At 39.4% G+C, this 15,249-nt stretch overlaps 1 protein-coding gene across 2 annotated transcripts in view; it reads right to left on the reverse strand.

The window, feature by feature from the left end:
* The window catches only part of TOM1L1 (target of myb1 like 1 membrane trafficking protein), a 50,992-nt gene that overhangs the window by 7,115 nt on the left and 28,628 nt on the right, over positions 1–15,249 (reverse strand). Inside the window, exons 9-12 of one of the 2 annotated variants that reach the window (XM_056127389.1) lie at positions 11,670–11,730; positions 11,211–11,328; positions 9,466–9,556; positions 1,579–1,630 (exon numbers count right to left, since the gene is read on the reverse strand). In XM_056127389.1, coding sequence (XP_055983364.1) covers positions 1,579–1,630; positions 9,466–9,556; positions 11,211–11,328; positions 11,670–11,730 — 322 coding nt within the window. Of the gene's footprint in view, positions 1–1,578; positions 1,631–9,465; positions 9,557–10,882; positions 11,329–11,669; positions 11,731–15,249 lie in introns of those variants that run through there. The other variant, XR_008794249.1, reaches the window with a different exon arrangement.

Here is a 15,249-nt window from a genome sequence, read left to right on the forward strand (position 1 = left end):
GACAGCAAGTGCAGTAAGAAAGCAGCAGATTAAGGGAAAAGGAGAGGTTGGGATGAGCACAGTTGTCTGAGCAGCCTCAGGGCTGGACCCTTTAGCTCAGTCCTGACTCAGCGGACATGGAGCTCTCTGAGGGGACAGGGACAAGGTCATCTGCTCTGAAGTGGAGGGAGCAGAGTGAGCCCAGGGGAGTACAGTGAGGAGAGGCTGCAAAGGAAACATTTAGATCAGAGTTGCAAGCCCGACTCCGAAGTAAACTGGAGCAAGGAAGAAAATAATATTCTCGGTGGGTTTAAAGCAGATGAGTAGTGTGGTTTTACTTTTTTAGAAAGATTCCCCTGGTTTCTGTGCTGAGAATAAACTGATGTGGAAAGATTGGGTGCAGAGGGAAATAAATCCTGAAGAGGGGCAACCTTAGGAGACCAATACAATATTCATCTGATGAGTCGGGATGGAGGAGGAGGTGATGAGAAGTGCTGGATAAAGATATATTTCAGAGGTAAAAAAAAAAACCCCAAAGCATGATTTTCCAAAGTGCTTAACTTGAGCAATGATAATACTGGAAAAGTCACTTATTGGTGTGGGACAGGCTGCAGGAAGAGCAGGGCTGGGAAGAAATCAAGAGAAATTGTTAAGAAGAAGGTCTTAAGTTTCAAGTACAGGAGAGGCGCATGGGCTGCAGATAATTACTTGTAACTGGCCAGAGTCTAAAATGGTGGGAGGCTGAAGAGGTAATACAGTGGATAAGGCAGTTCCCTTGCACACAGCCAACCTGGATGTCTGAGCACAAAGCCCAGAGTTAGCAATAACCCTTCACCACTGCTGGGAGCGACCCAGAAACCAAAAAACAATAATCTGGGAATCTAGTTAGTATTTCCAGACACAAGATCAAGCACAGAGGAACGTAGACAGGCAAGTCTGAGCTCTGGGGTGCCCATATCCATAGGTAGTAGTAGGGGAGGGATTAATGGAGAAGAAGTGGCAAAGAAGTGAGTCAAAAATGAGTAGGGGCTGTGGGGGTCAGGGAAATAGTTAAAAGGACTGGAACATATGTTTAACCTGATGGATCCCTGGGCTTGATCACTGGGTGTGCCGCCCCTCCACCCTCACCACCCCCAATAAATAAATTGGATCTCTTAAACCACAGTGAAGAAAAAAATGGAACTGATCAATATGTCACTTGCTGGTGGTAGACTAGTAAGGGCAGGCAGTGGATGACAATCTCAGACTCTGTGGTGTGTTCCTCACCATGTGACCATGATGAGAACTATGTCAGTAGGGGGGGTAGAACTGAGAGCCTTCCTCAAGTCTCTCGGAGAGGAGGTAGAAAAAAAGTGGAGAGAGCAAATGTTAACTACCCTCGAGGATTTGTGATCCTACCACCAGCCTAACAGATGACAAATGACACTCTCAACTTGTCCATCTTAAGAGTCAAAAGACGACAGGGCCAAGTCCGGCAAGGGCTGCTTTAACATGCCATAAATCCAAACGTTAGGCAAAACACGGGATTTCCGGGGGAGCGCCACCCTGGCCACAATGACCTGCTGTTGGCACAGTGCAGGGAAGGATTTCATTACTTACATTCTCATAAGCAGAACCCGGGGCAAGGTTTTGGCTGGTCCTCTGGGGAAACCTAGGATAGTGTGATAACACAGTGTGATTACCCTATGGTGAGAACATGAATGCTGAAAATAAGGTGGCTTTCTTGGACTGACTGAACAAAACCCAAAATGTATTATCAGACTCCTCAAGAAGGATTCTTTTCATACACCATTTACCATTTGTTTGAATACCCAGTAGTTCGTGATGCCCAAATGCGAACGAGTGGAGAGAAAGCACTGGCCCTAGGAGCATGCATGCTACACCTACATTTTCATCAGATCAGCTCTCACTGCCTCCATTCATGCAGAGCAAGTGGTAATGCAGAGCTGGGGTTATAAGAACCACTTCTGGGTCAGATGAAGTTGACACACTTGCTCTCTCTCTCACTGAATGCAACCAGGAAGCCCAGATAGGATCTAAAGGGGCAGATATTTGAGGACTAACCAAACTACATCATCCTAGGCTGCCAAAAAAAGAAAGAAAGAAAGGAAGGAAGGAAGGAAGGAAGGAAGGAAGGAAGAAAGAAAGAAAGAAAGAAAGAAAGAAAGAAAGAAAGAAAGAAAGAAAGAAAGACAAAGCCTGTGCATTCAATCATCTCAGAACTGTTGGCAACACTTACCATTTTGGGGGCTTCCGGTCCTCCCTAGGCTCAGTACTATGAGGCTAGAATCAGTCAGACACAAGCTCCAAGAAAAACTCTCTGGCTCATAAAGAGCAGAACAGGGAGAAAAAAAATGCCTCAAAGTTGTTCTGGAATTCTGAGCCCCCCCCCCCCCCCCCGCCCCTCCCACCTTCCGCCCTGTGAATCTGGTTAAAATGCTGGATTTGGAGTCCAGAATACAAAGCTGCTGCAGGAATTCAGATTGAGCAATAGGTGGCGCTCACGTAGGAAAATCTGAGTGGCCCCGGCAAACTCGAGCAATTTAACTGACACAGGACCCAGGGAACACAGGGACAGGTTAAAATATCATGGATCTAATGAGGTTGTCTGCCCATTACCATCAAAACGACATTCTCGACAGGATTTAACTAAAAGCTGCAGTCTCATAACTTTAAAAGCGCCCAAGATACAATTCAAAACTACTAGGCATAGGCAGAATGAGAAAATTCCAATTTGCAAGAGAAAAGATGATGAACAAACACTGATATCAAGGGGACACAGATGCTGAAATGATCTCACAGAGACTTTAAAGAAGTTATTGTGTAAACGTTACTTCAAACAACTTCGAATGCTCTCGAACGCTCTGGGGGAAAATGGAAACAGAAGGATTCAGTAAAAGAAACTAGATGAAGAATGCCCATGGTAATTTTAGAAAATATATGGTAATGGATTTTTAAGAATTTACAAATTGAGCCGAAGTGATACTGCCGTGGATAAGGATTTGCCTTGCATGTGGGCGACGCGAGTTTGATCCCCTGTATATCATATGGTCTCCCAAGTCTGTTAGGAGTTAATTTCTTTTCTTTTTTTTTAATGTTGGAGTAATGCTATTTATTCAGCCATGATTAAGCTGGTTGAATTGGTCATGAACTCCACAGGAGTTAATTTCTGAGTGCAGAACAGGAGTAAGCCCTGAGCATCATGTGGTGTGGCCCCCCAACAAAACCAAAAACTTTTACAGGATGAGCTCAGTAGTAAATGAAAATGGAGGAAATAATGAACTTGAATACAGAAATTACTCAATCTCAGGATGGGAGAGATAACATAAGATAATAAGATAAAAGATAATATAAGATAATAAGATTCTTCAGGCCAACTTGAGTTCAATTCCTGGTACCATATAGAGTTCCCCAAGTACTGTCAGAAATGATCCCTGAGCACAAGCCCTGAGCACTGTATGACTTTCTCAAGCCTAGTAGCCTTCCCCCGCAAAATAAATTGCTAAATCTGAATAATAGAGGAATACAGAATGAAAAAAAAAATAAGACCCTAGGGAAACGATGACAGAAGGATCTTACATTTGTTTGTCACCAAGATTGCAGGACAACACTAGGAACATCTCATGCCAAAGAACACTTAATACTATTTAAGGGCAAAAAACTTGTCAAAACTGTGAAGGGACATGAACCAGTAGATCCCAGAAAATGAGTATAGTGGGCTGAACAATAGCCTCACATGATATTACCTTCTAATTGTCAGACTGGGAGAATGTTTCCTTCTTAAAGAAAAAGTCTTTACAGATGTGACTAAAGCTCTGAAGATGAGGATACTGTCCTGTCTTATTCACTGAATTCAATCCTAAATCCAATGAAGTGTGCGCTCTCTCTCTCTCTCTCTCTCTCTCTCTCTCTCTCTCTCTCTCTCTCTCTCTCTCTCTCTCTCTCTCAGAATATGGCACCGTGATTTACAACGCTGGTAATAATAGAGTTTTAGATATACAATGTTCCAACTCTGACCAATTCCTACCACCAGTGTCAGCTCCACTAATGTCCCAAGTCTCCCTCCTACAGCCCATTCTGCTACTTTACATTGATGCAATCTTACAAATGAAAAGTGGAGGAAGCAAAAGGGCATTTGCGATTGAGGGGAGAAGAAAGATGTAAATAGGGTATAAAGTGGAGTGAGCAGCCAGCAGCACAGGAAGCCAGGGACACTGGCCTGAGAATCTGTGCCAGGCCAAAAACAGCTCCTCTTCTTGTGGGGCTGCAGAGATTTTCAGTGCTTCTGTCCATGGGAAAATACTTGTGGTTCTAACAATTTTGTATGGTAATTTTTTTTATGGCTACCACGGAGAACTAATACATCCAGCAAACTTAAAACAGAAAACTATGTACAGACATGTCACAATCAACATGTTCAAAACTGGGGGGAGACCCCCACATTTTATAAGCACAGCCAGAGAATCCAGCACATTATCTTTAGTCCAGGAACCCTTTGAATGAATGCCGATTTCTCCTTAGGAACCACTGAGGCTGGCAGAGTCATGGTTGGAAAATTGCTGCAACAAAAGAGCGATCAACCCAGAATTCCACATACAGTGAAAATATTCATCACTAACAAAGATGAAAACATCTCGCACATATCTCATGATGATAAATTATCACAATGATAACTGGAAGATTTTCACTGCCAGAAAACTGACTAAACTGAGAATGGCTAAAGAGAATTTTTCAGAGAAAGAAAATTATACCAGAAGGCAACAAGAGCACAAAAATAAAGTAAGGGGCTGGGACGTGGCTGACCTGAATTTGATTTCTGGTACCCCAAGTGGTCGCCAGAGCACTTCCAAGAGTGATTTCTGAATACAGAGCCAGAAGTAAGCCCTGAGCATTGCAGGGTATGGCCCCTAAACCAAAACAAAACAAAACAAAACAAAACAAAAAACAAAGAAACCCACAAAAACAAATCCCCAAATTCCCCAAAAATAAATATTGAACAAATTATAATAGGCTATTCCAATATTTCTACCCCAACAATGCATATAGATATATTTCCTGTATATATGATTATATACCCTATATATAACAAATATAATGATATATATAGGCTATATATGTATATATATATAACCATAATATAAAAGAAGTATGTATATGGTGATAAGTGTCCAGTATTTTACTTTAAGTGCCAAAATACCAGGTCAGTAAGGTAGCTTAAAGGTATTTCTGGTATGCAAAGGACTCCATGTTTGATTCCCAACACCACATGGTCTCCCAAGTGCCACCAGATAGAGTACCCAGCAACAATGGGGAGGCCCCCAACAAGGACCAAAAAATGAAACAAGGGTCAAAATACTAGGTCTTTACTAAAATGTTAAGCTATCAATAGCAATGTCCAGAACAACCTTGTACTTCACCATATGAAACTATACAAAGATACAGTGGAAATCAAACTATAGTCATAGGAGTACCTCCTATGTGACTGTAAAATCAAAATAGGTAAAATTAAATACTAAAAATATTCAACTAATTCAAAAGAATCCAGAAAAATTGAAGTGGTGGTGGGGTGGAAAGTGGAAGCCTAAAGGAAATAGAAAACAGATGATACAAAAGTAGGTCCAAGTCCAACTATATAATTATATTAAATTTTTAAATCATCTAAACATACTGATTAAAGACAATACTTATTACAATATATTAAGATACGTGAAAATTATAAACTATTTACAATAAACTCACTTCAAATATTTGGTATAGTTAAAAATAAAAAGATGGAGAAAAGCTTTGCAAACATATGACTAAGCAAACATTAATCAAATGAAAGTTAGACGGGAACAGAAAAAAGTTATATTAATATCAGAGTAAATATTTAGGCAAATAAAATTATAAAGGACAAAGAAAAAACATACAATTATAAAAGGATCACTTAACCAAGAACACATAGCATTCCTAAACAAATATATATATACATGTAATATAAAAGCTTTAAATTACATCAAGCAAATACCAATTTCACACAATCTTTCTTATGAAGATAATCTTTCATCTTAACTTTCTTAGAAATAACATATTTTTAGGTTGTTCTTGAAAATAAACTATAGTGACAGAGGAAACATCAGAGTTCCTGTTGGCTGAGGTGGGAGGGTGTGATTATAAAGAAATAAGGGAGTTTGGGGGGCTGACGAAATATCTGCCTGACTGGGATGGTTAAAACAGAAGTTAAGAGTCACGTAACTATACAGCAAAGGAAAAAGGGACAATTTTACGATGTGGAGATTTAATTAATAAACCTTTACAAGAACAGGTACTGAAATAATCAAATGCACTTGAACTGAATTTTGTGTCTGCACTCTCTGGGTAACCTTTGATAAGTTAATTTTCCTTAAGCTTGTTTTCCTAATGAAATGAGAATAAAAGAGCTTCTACCTCAGAGGCTTAGTACAAGTACTAGTAAATACCTCTTATTCTCTTCTTTCCCTTGGCTCTTGGGCCATACCCAGTGGTGCTCAGGCATCACTTCTGTTGGGGCTCTGAGAACCATATGGCATGCAGCAGAGAGAATCTGGATTGGCTGGCTGTAAAATAAGTACTACCCTTGGTACTATTGCTCTTGCCCCCTGCTTTTTTAGCCTGCTGTACATAAAAATAAGTAAGCTGAGTATGTGACCCATGACGTTACCATCATTATTATTTTGTAAGCATCCTTTCTGTAAAAAATAATTCTATCACTTATTTGTTCTGTGATATAAAAAATTTAAACTTCAAGCACAGAGGAGTGAAAGAAAATACAGGGGCCAGAGCGATGGTACAGTGGATAGGGTGTTTGCGTTGCACACGGTCAACCCGGGTTCAATCCCCGGCATCCCATATAGTCCCTCAAGCACCACCAGGAGTAATTTCTGAGTGCAGAACCAGGAGTAACCCCTGAGCACTGCTGGGTGTGACCCAAAAGGCAAATAAATAAAAAATTTAAAGAAAAAAGAAAAAAAAAGAAAGAAAATACAGACCAGAAGATAATCTAAACATCTGGTTTGGGCCCTCCTATGTGATCTCTGACATATGACTTAGCATTGATATAAGCTTTAGGAAAACTCTGTGTTATTATAGAATAACTGGTTTAATTATAGTTTCACTCACATGTAAATATTTTTTGAAAGTTAAAAATAATAGATACAAAAGGCTTAGTCTAGAAAAGCTAAAGTACTCCAGAAGGCCAACAATTTGATTTTTAAAAGTTACCCACATGATTTTTGTGTGCATTATGCTATGAGATCCATGACTACAAAATTAAATTACATATGTAAATCCAGGATTACATAAGTAATATAAGCAATTATTACCTAGGACTTTATTATGTGGTTTGACAGAGATGCCCTAAGGATATTCCATCTCCACATTCACTCCTTTTCATATTGCCCACCAAAATTTTCAGGGTAAAGGAAAACAAAATCAGCTGCTGTAATCACTTCCTAAGGAACTTTCCTGGAGTTGTGTCTCCAATATGACAGCATTTGTTATCACACACAGTACCAAAGAACACACCAGAACACAAACACTGTCCCTTTCCAGCTGTGAAACTTTCCATTCTCCTTTTCTTCCCTTATACTTTAAGCTTCTTTTCTTTCCAATTCAATTCTCCTTTCTCATTCTCCTCCCTTCACCCTCATTCCCCCTATATTGTTGGTTGTAGGGTTGTATTTTGTGACAACATCACACCTGGCTATGCTCATGGATCACTTCTGACTATGCTCAGAGAACCATATGTGGTGCAGTGGATCAAACCTGCGTGCAAAAAAAAAAAAAGTCTTTACCCTCCACACTATCTCCCCCTATCTCCCCACCCCTCTCATTCCCTTTAATATAGAAAAGTAATTCAATGATAGGATACATGTGCATTTTAAATAAATCATAGGGTAACTTAAAAAAAAACCTAACTACCCTTATATACATATCCTTGAAAAACACATTTTGCTTTTATATCAAACTATGCCAAAATACATTGCTGAAAAATATAAAAACAAAGTTCAAGTGTGAAGTATGCTGAATTTGACTTAATGAAGAAATAACTGATATTTACTTAAACGTTCTTTGGAATAGAACCATGTGGTCGTGACCATGGTAGGAATGTGGTGACAGGAGGAGAAAGGATGAGATCAAACTTGACTTGTTACCTCTTTTTCATATTGTGCTTACATCTGAATCACAGAAATTCCCGATTAAATAATTGCCTGTTCATCTAAATATCTATAATTTAAAAGAGCTTTAGAAAAAAGATAGAGGCTTTGATATAAAACAAATCCCACTACTGTTTAGTTTTTTTTTGCTCCAGCTACTCTGACCTGCCTCTCCATGGTCTTAGGTAAGGATTCTGCATCCTTGACCTTCTGCACACAAAGAAACAAGTATTTATATTTTTATTTCCCACTTTCTTACAGAAAAAGCAATTAGGTACAGATACACTACTTCCTCCAATCCCCATCCTCCCTCATTACATACTAGTGATTGCCCCTTAGGAGAAAGCTTACTTTTTCTTATGGTGTATGGTACTATTGTAGCCATGATTATAACCCATCCCTAATGGGTGGCGATTTGAGTTGTTTCCAAGACTTAGCGATTACCCAAATGTTGTAAAAAACAGTGCTGTAAGCATCTCATTTTAAGTGAACCTAAGTTCCTATAAAAGAAAATGTAAGTTCAAAGGTAAATGCATTTATGATTTTAACAGATATTGCCACTTGTGCTTCCCAAGAACTGCACAATTTTATAATCATATCTGCAGGCAACAAAGCACGTTTTATCCAACATTTGGACTTCTACACATTTGTGTGGGTAAAAACATTTTACTACAGTTCATACTTTTATAGCTGTAACATCACTACATATATTTTCTGCAATCTTCTCTTTTTTAGTAAACTGTATCAGATCACCAGACCTACCATTAAATAGCTATATGAACTTAGGAGAGTTCTATTTCCCAAGTCTTTTCTTCCATACATGGGGAATCATAAAAACATCATTGACCTAGTATCTTTTTGTAAAGATGAAATGAAATATATAAAAAGTGAGCAGTCCATAAATGAAATGGCCACTGTACTCTAACTTAAAAAAAACTTTAGTGGGGTTGGATACATGCAAGGCAAGCACTTTAATACTGTACTATCTCTCCAGTCCCATTTTATATAACAACTCTGCAGCTCATTTCTATTCCCTCTCTCTGTTGTTACAACTATAAGAGAAACAGAAACAATAATTATTGCAGACTTGTTTGGTACCAAGTGCTGTATGAAAATATAGCATCTCACCAGAAACATTGAACAATCCTCAAAAGATTCTAGAAGATAAAGGAAGTGTAAATATAAGTGCAGAGACTCTAATTCAGGAAGTCTGGCTCCTAAGTCTCTCCTTCTTCTAGGATGTCATGTTCTCTCATCTATGAAGACTCGGAATGCAGTGGCCTCAGTTCTAGACTATCACTGATATACTTACAGGGGAGTTCCTGTCTCCAAGGCAAGCAAATCCTCCTGTGTATGAAGACTGGGTTTCAAGTTGGTTACAACCTGTCTTGGAGAGCTGGAATCTAGAATGCAAAATCAATTTGTTGTTTAGATTTAAAACATTTTGTCCATTGTTAGGTATTTTTCCCACAGTTTTGAAAAAAAAAAGCAACTATAAAACCCACCAAAAGACAGAAATTGAGATATTTCTACCTCTATGAAATCATGTGATTTCCTAAAACAGAAATTTAAGAGCAGTACTTGGGACAAATGGACAGAAATTTCCTGCAACCAAAAAAAAAATGTTGTTACTATTATATTGGGTTTTCTAAAATTTCAAGCTGGTTCATAATGCAAAGAATTTTGTATGTCTTGTTCGGCCAAGCACAAGAATGAAAAGGCAGGATAATAGTCTACTATCCTCCCTGAACTCTTAACTTCTCATAATCCTAAATGAGTCATACAAAAGATGATAATTACTCCTAACCCCTCTGAATATGTCAGATAAAATCTTCAGAAGACTTTTTCATGTAAAAGACTCAGCACACTGGACTGAACTCTAAGGGGAAATTAGAAGAAAAACACAAATTCAGTCTAGCAGAGCATTTTGATTAGAGAAATCTTACAGAAGAGAAAGAAAAGAAAAAAAGAAACTAGTGCCCACACTTCTGGATTTCAGAATTGTTTTTACTATCTTATTTTGTAATTTTCCAAACTTTGGGGGAAGGTGGGGAAGGATAATAAGATAATAAATAAGATTAATGTGGGCCATATAATATATAAGTGGGTCAATATATAATATATAATACGGGTTTATTTACACTTAAGCAGCACTTTGAGTTTTTAAATTTGCTGTTGTTTGTTTGGGGGCCACAGCAGATGGGCTCCAGGGGTATTCCCAGCTCTGTGCTCAGGAGGGTTCTTCGGCAGTGACTATGGGACCACGTGTGGTGCTGAGGAATTGAATCAGTTTTGACAGGAGTCAAGGCAAATGTAATAACATGTGTACTATCAGGCTCTCTTACTTTTCTTAAACTGAGAGACAAACAGGAGAGTGAACTGAGGGGCAGGTGGCAGTGCAGGTCTGATGGGTTAATGCACAGGCCTGGCAATGTGGTGTGCTCTGGGCCCAGCAGTGTTGGGGGTAATGGAGTGATATCATGAACACAGGCCATTCTGTACTACAGCCATGCAATCCACCCTTTGTGCTATCTCCCAAGTCCCTTCAAACAGAGCTTTAATGCAATTGTCTTTCTTGGTTTATGAGTAGATAAGTCTCAAAGGCTGTCTGGCTGAACAGCGACAGAACTTCTGACTCAAAAGGCTAAGTTTGTCTCTACATTTCACCACTATGTGGACTAAGCCTCATAACTCCTGAATTTCTCCATCTACATTAAACATTCCCTTACCTTTTGCTGAAGTATAGTAGAGAAACGCAAAGAAATAGTATGTGGGTTCAAAGCAGATTTAAAGATTGGCCAAGGAGTTGAACAGCCTCTAGAGAGCAGGCCATGCGAATTCCAGGGGAGTCTAAGTCAGTGGGATGAGTCTTAAGAACTTCCTCCCCCAGAAATATCCCATTCTTGAATTGGGTTTGACCCAACCAATTGCAAGAATGACATCTCCTGTTAGTCAAAAATCACTTCCTTCTCAGGCTGCATTTAATCATGAGACCAAGGAGAACTATTTCACATCAAGCTCTTCTGCTGGTCTGAAAAGGTCCAAGCGCTTATTTACTTAAGTCTGATAGCTGAGCATTCGCTGTGCTGTGGTCCCCCAGAGAGGCCCGAGGTAGGGGAGGGCTAGGACTTAGGTCAAGGAGATCACAGGATGGGGCAGAAGGTTCACTGGAGGTCTGAAAACAAAGCAAACAAAAGCATAATTCAGAAAATAAGTGCCAAATAGCTTATCCTGTCTCTCTCCCAAACACTATGCTTCAGAGAAAGATCCTTATCTGGATCCATTGAGATGCTGACTTCCTCAAGTCATAAACAATACTCATATAAACCAAATCACACCATCTACATGGGTGCCTGTGACTTCTTACTAGTAACCTAATAATTATTAATAGAGACACACCACACCATCAGAATGATTCTACCTGGTTTGTTAATGTCTCTTTTTAAGGATTATTGGTAAGTCTTGTTTTTGACTATAATCCAATGGTGATATTTTATAATACTGTCATTCACTTACATTGGCATCTTCCCTCTGGTTTGTATTCTGCTCCAAAATTCTTTGTTGGTTTCGAGCAAATCTGTTTAAGTAAGTAAATTCAAGTATTAAGAACAAAATGGAAAATGCTATTGTATTTAACAAATTACTTTTATGCAAATATTTAATGACAAAGACAATTAGCTTCATTCCCACTCATTTGTAAATAACTTCAGATTGAGCACAGAACCCCTCACAGTCATTTAATAACTTTTTTTCCAGTCTCCAGATAATGCCTTTAGAAAAAAACTAAGGAAAAGTGTTTAAAATTAATACTGATACTAACACCTAGAAAATTTCTTTACTAACATTATAATATGTTTCCTTCCTATTTTTTTCTACAAATTAATCTGCTTTAAAGTTTGATGAGATTATTCTTTGACTACATACTTCCCCTCATGAATCTGTAACACATTTAACTACTATATCTATTATGGGGAGACCTCCAAATAGGGTTTGGAGCCTGAGGGGCGACTCCCAGTGACTGGCCAACTAGGCCCAGGGTTCAATATGAGGACCCAAAGAGGTGGTGCTCAGGCTCAGCAGTGCGAGCGTGGGGGTGAGTGGGTTAGTGGGTTACCTGGGCTGGTCTGGCAGTGCTCAGGAACCTCTAGGGTCATATCTGCAGTTCTCAGAGCTTTCCAGAGTCATACCAGAGATGCCCGGAGGACCATATGCAATGCCAGGGGCCATATGCAAACCTAGATCTGCTGGGGCCAGAGAGATAGTACAGCAGGTAGGGAGTTTGCTTTGCACATGGCTGACCTGGGTTCGATACTCAGCATCCCAGATGGTCCCCCCAAAACTTTCAGGAGTAATTCCTTAGTGTAGAGATAGGAGTAACCCGTAAACATCGCCAGGTATGACCCCAAAAGCCAGAACAAACAAAAACCTGAATCTGTTGCATGCATCACATGTGCCTTAATAGCTATTAACCTCTGTTCTCACCTTTATTCTTAATCTTAAATATTAAAGTGTTCAATGTTGCCATTGTAAGTTTTCCATAAAATTTTAAGACATTTAAATTTGACTGCCTCACTACTGGATCATCCTTTTCGTAAGACACTTGGTACTCACGAAAAATCACTAAACATTACACGTTTTATTTTACCACCCACACCCTAGTAATCAAGGAGAAAGTCATATGCAAAAATGAGTCTGAAAGAATACTGAGGTTTGAGGAAGAAGTTCAAATTTCAAGCCTTAACATTATTATCTAAAAACAGGGCTTCTGGTCCTCAGTTCTGCATAACATTTGAACCATCTTATCAGAAAGTTTATCTCAGGGGCAAGATAAAGATCATGTAGAAATGCTTTACCATGGAGTCACTTTAGAAATACTGTATTTAAATGAAACATGACTATGAACTTTTTTTTTCTTTTTGGGTCACACCTGGTGATGCTCAGGGGTTATTCCTGGCTCTGCACTCAGAAATTACTTCTGGCGGTGCTCAGGGGACCATATGGGATGCTGGGATTCGAACCCGGGTTGGCTGTGTGCAAGGCAAACACCCTACCCGTTGTGCTATCACTCCAGCCCCATGACTATGAACTCTGAAGTCTAAAAGCTTATAAGAACATGTAGGATTTTTCCCCTTTCTCAACACACATTTTTATTTTTTCTACCTACTTATGACCTGGATTTATTATATGCTAATTAGTTATGTGCTAGATGTAATTAAGCTTCCCAGATAGAGCTTCAAGTAACAGGTTTCCATTTCCTTATCTGCATACCTTTCCATGGATGCAAACTAGTGAAGGGTTTCTGGATTAGGCTGAACGTATTTTTCCATAGAGAATCACTGTAAGTCTTTGGGGAACAAAGGGAAAACTCTGATATGTAGACTAATGCCCTACATCCCACAAGATATCCACAGCCCAGTCAATGGGAGAATAAAGATGTCAGATTAGATCTAAATAGCACGAGGAATAAAGGCTGCAGATGCAGGCAGGAGAAAGATTCTTGGTGAGGTCACCTATTTTGGTGCTAGAGATGAAATCCAGGTCTCTCACATGTATAGCATGCACCTACTACCAAACAGCCTAGACCAAGAGCTGAAGACTCTTTTTTGGGTATGTGGGGGCACATCCAGATGTGCTCAGGGATCATTTCTGGGGGTGATGCTCAGGGAACCATCTGTGATACCAGGTATCAAACTGGGATCAGCTGTGTGCAAGGCAAATGCTTTATCCCCATCCTAGCTCTCTGGCCCCATGAGCTTACTTCTACCAGGGAACTTATCTTGGGCTAAATGAGCCTCAAAACTTGAAGGATGGCAGAGAGATGCAGGAGAGGGAGCAAGAGACACATAATGAGGCTTTGATGATGAAAGGGTCATAAGCCAAGGAAAGCAAACAACCTCTAGAAATTGCAAACACGAGAGGCCCTGTGGATACTTTGGTTTTAGCCCAGTGAGATCTATTTCATATGCTTACAAAATAGTAGTATCATGTTTTTGTTGCTCTAAGTGGATAGGTTTATGGTAATTTGTTACAGAAACCTTGGAAAATGAACACATCAAACTAGTAACTTTTCTGAAGGCAAGCATTTGTCTGAATCATTGAAACGAAATGTCTTTGTCTCGCAATTCACCATGGCTACTTAGGACACACACAATTCACAGTGGAATAAGAATAAGGTTTTCACAGAAGAGACTGAATCTCTCCGTAGCTAGATCAAATAAACACACATTCCCTCTTCTCTGAGGAAGCTTTAGTCAGCAGACTTGTGGTTTATAAGAAAATTCTCAAAAATGAAAACCAGAAGGCTGCATTTGACTGAAGCCACACTGTTTTTCCATGCATATTTCTTCATTTCCAAAGATCTTTACCACAGGAAACAAAGAGAAAGGACTATGAATCTGCTGGTGTCGGAATGCATCAGTCTCCAGATTTACCTACTTACATTCAATGCACTAAAATACCTTCACAGGAATAATCACTGTCCCTGGGGCCAATAAATATGAGTGAAGGAAGGACATTCAGACCTATTGGTATTATTTCACTAACTGTTTTGGCTCATTCATGATCAGTGGGGGAATAATATGTCAGTAAATTAAAAGGCACAATGGGACACTGAGGGAGAGAACAACAAAATATTATTTATTATGTGTCAACCTCCCTGCATTCGGCTAGGTGCTTATATACATGATTCTCATTTAATTCTGACAGTAAAAATCACTCCCACCCACATCACCAATTAGTGATTCTTCTGTTATAGACAAGAAAAAGCCCCAAATGTTAGAAATGCTGAAGCAACTTGTCTGAAATAATCAGTGAGATTCCAGACGGGACCACGATTCTTTTCCCTTCTGTCACACTTGGTCTCATTCCTCATCAGCTGATTAGAATCAGTCACCATGGCAATTCCACATTTTTAGTATTCTCAACAGATCTGGTTCACCTGGGAGAGACAACCCCCTCCCCACCCCCCAGCAGGAGCCACACAAGGAACAATTATCCTACCTCAAATCCCAGTACTATTCATACTGAAAAACAACAGTCTAGAAAAAAAAAGGGGGGGAGGATCTTAGAAGTTCATGAATTTCAATGATATGAAGGC

Source organism: Sorex fumeus, unplaced genomic scaffold, assembly GCF_029834395.1.
Source record: "Sorex fumeus unplaced genomic scaffold, SorFum_2.1 ptg000063l, whole genome shotgun sequence".
Taxonomy (NCBI): Eukaryota; Metazoa; Chordata; class Mammalia; order Eulipotyphla; family Soricidae; genus Sorex; species Sorex fumeus.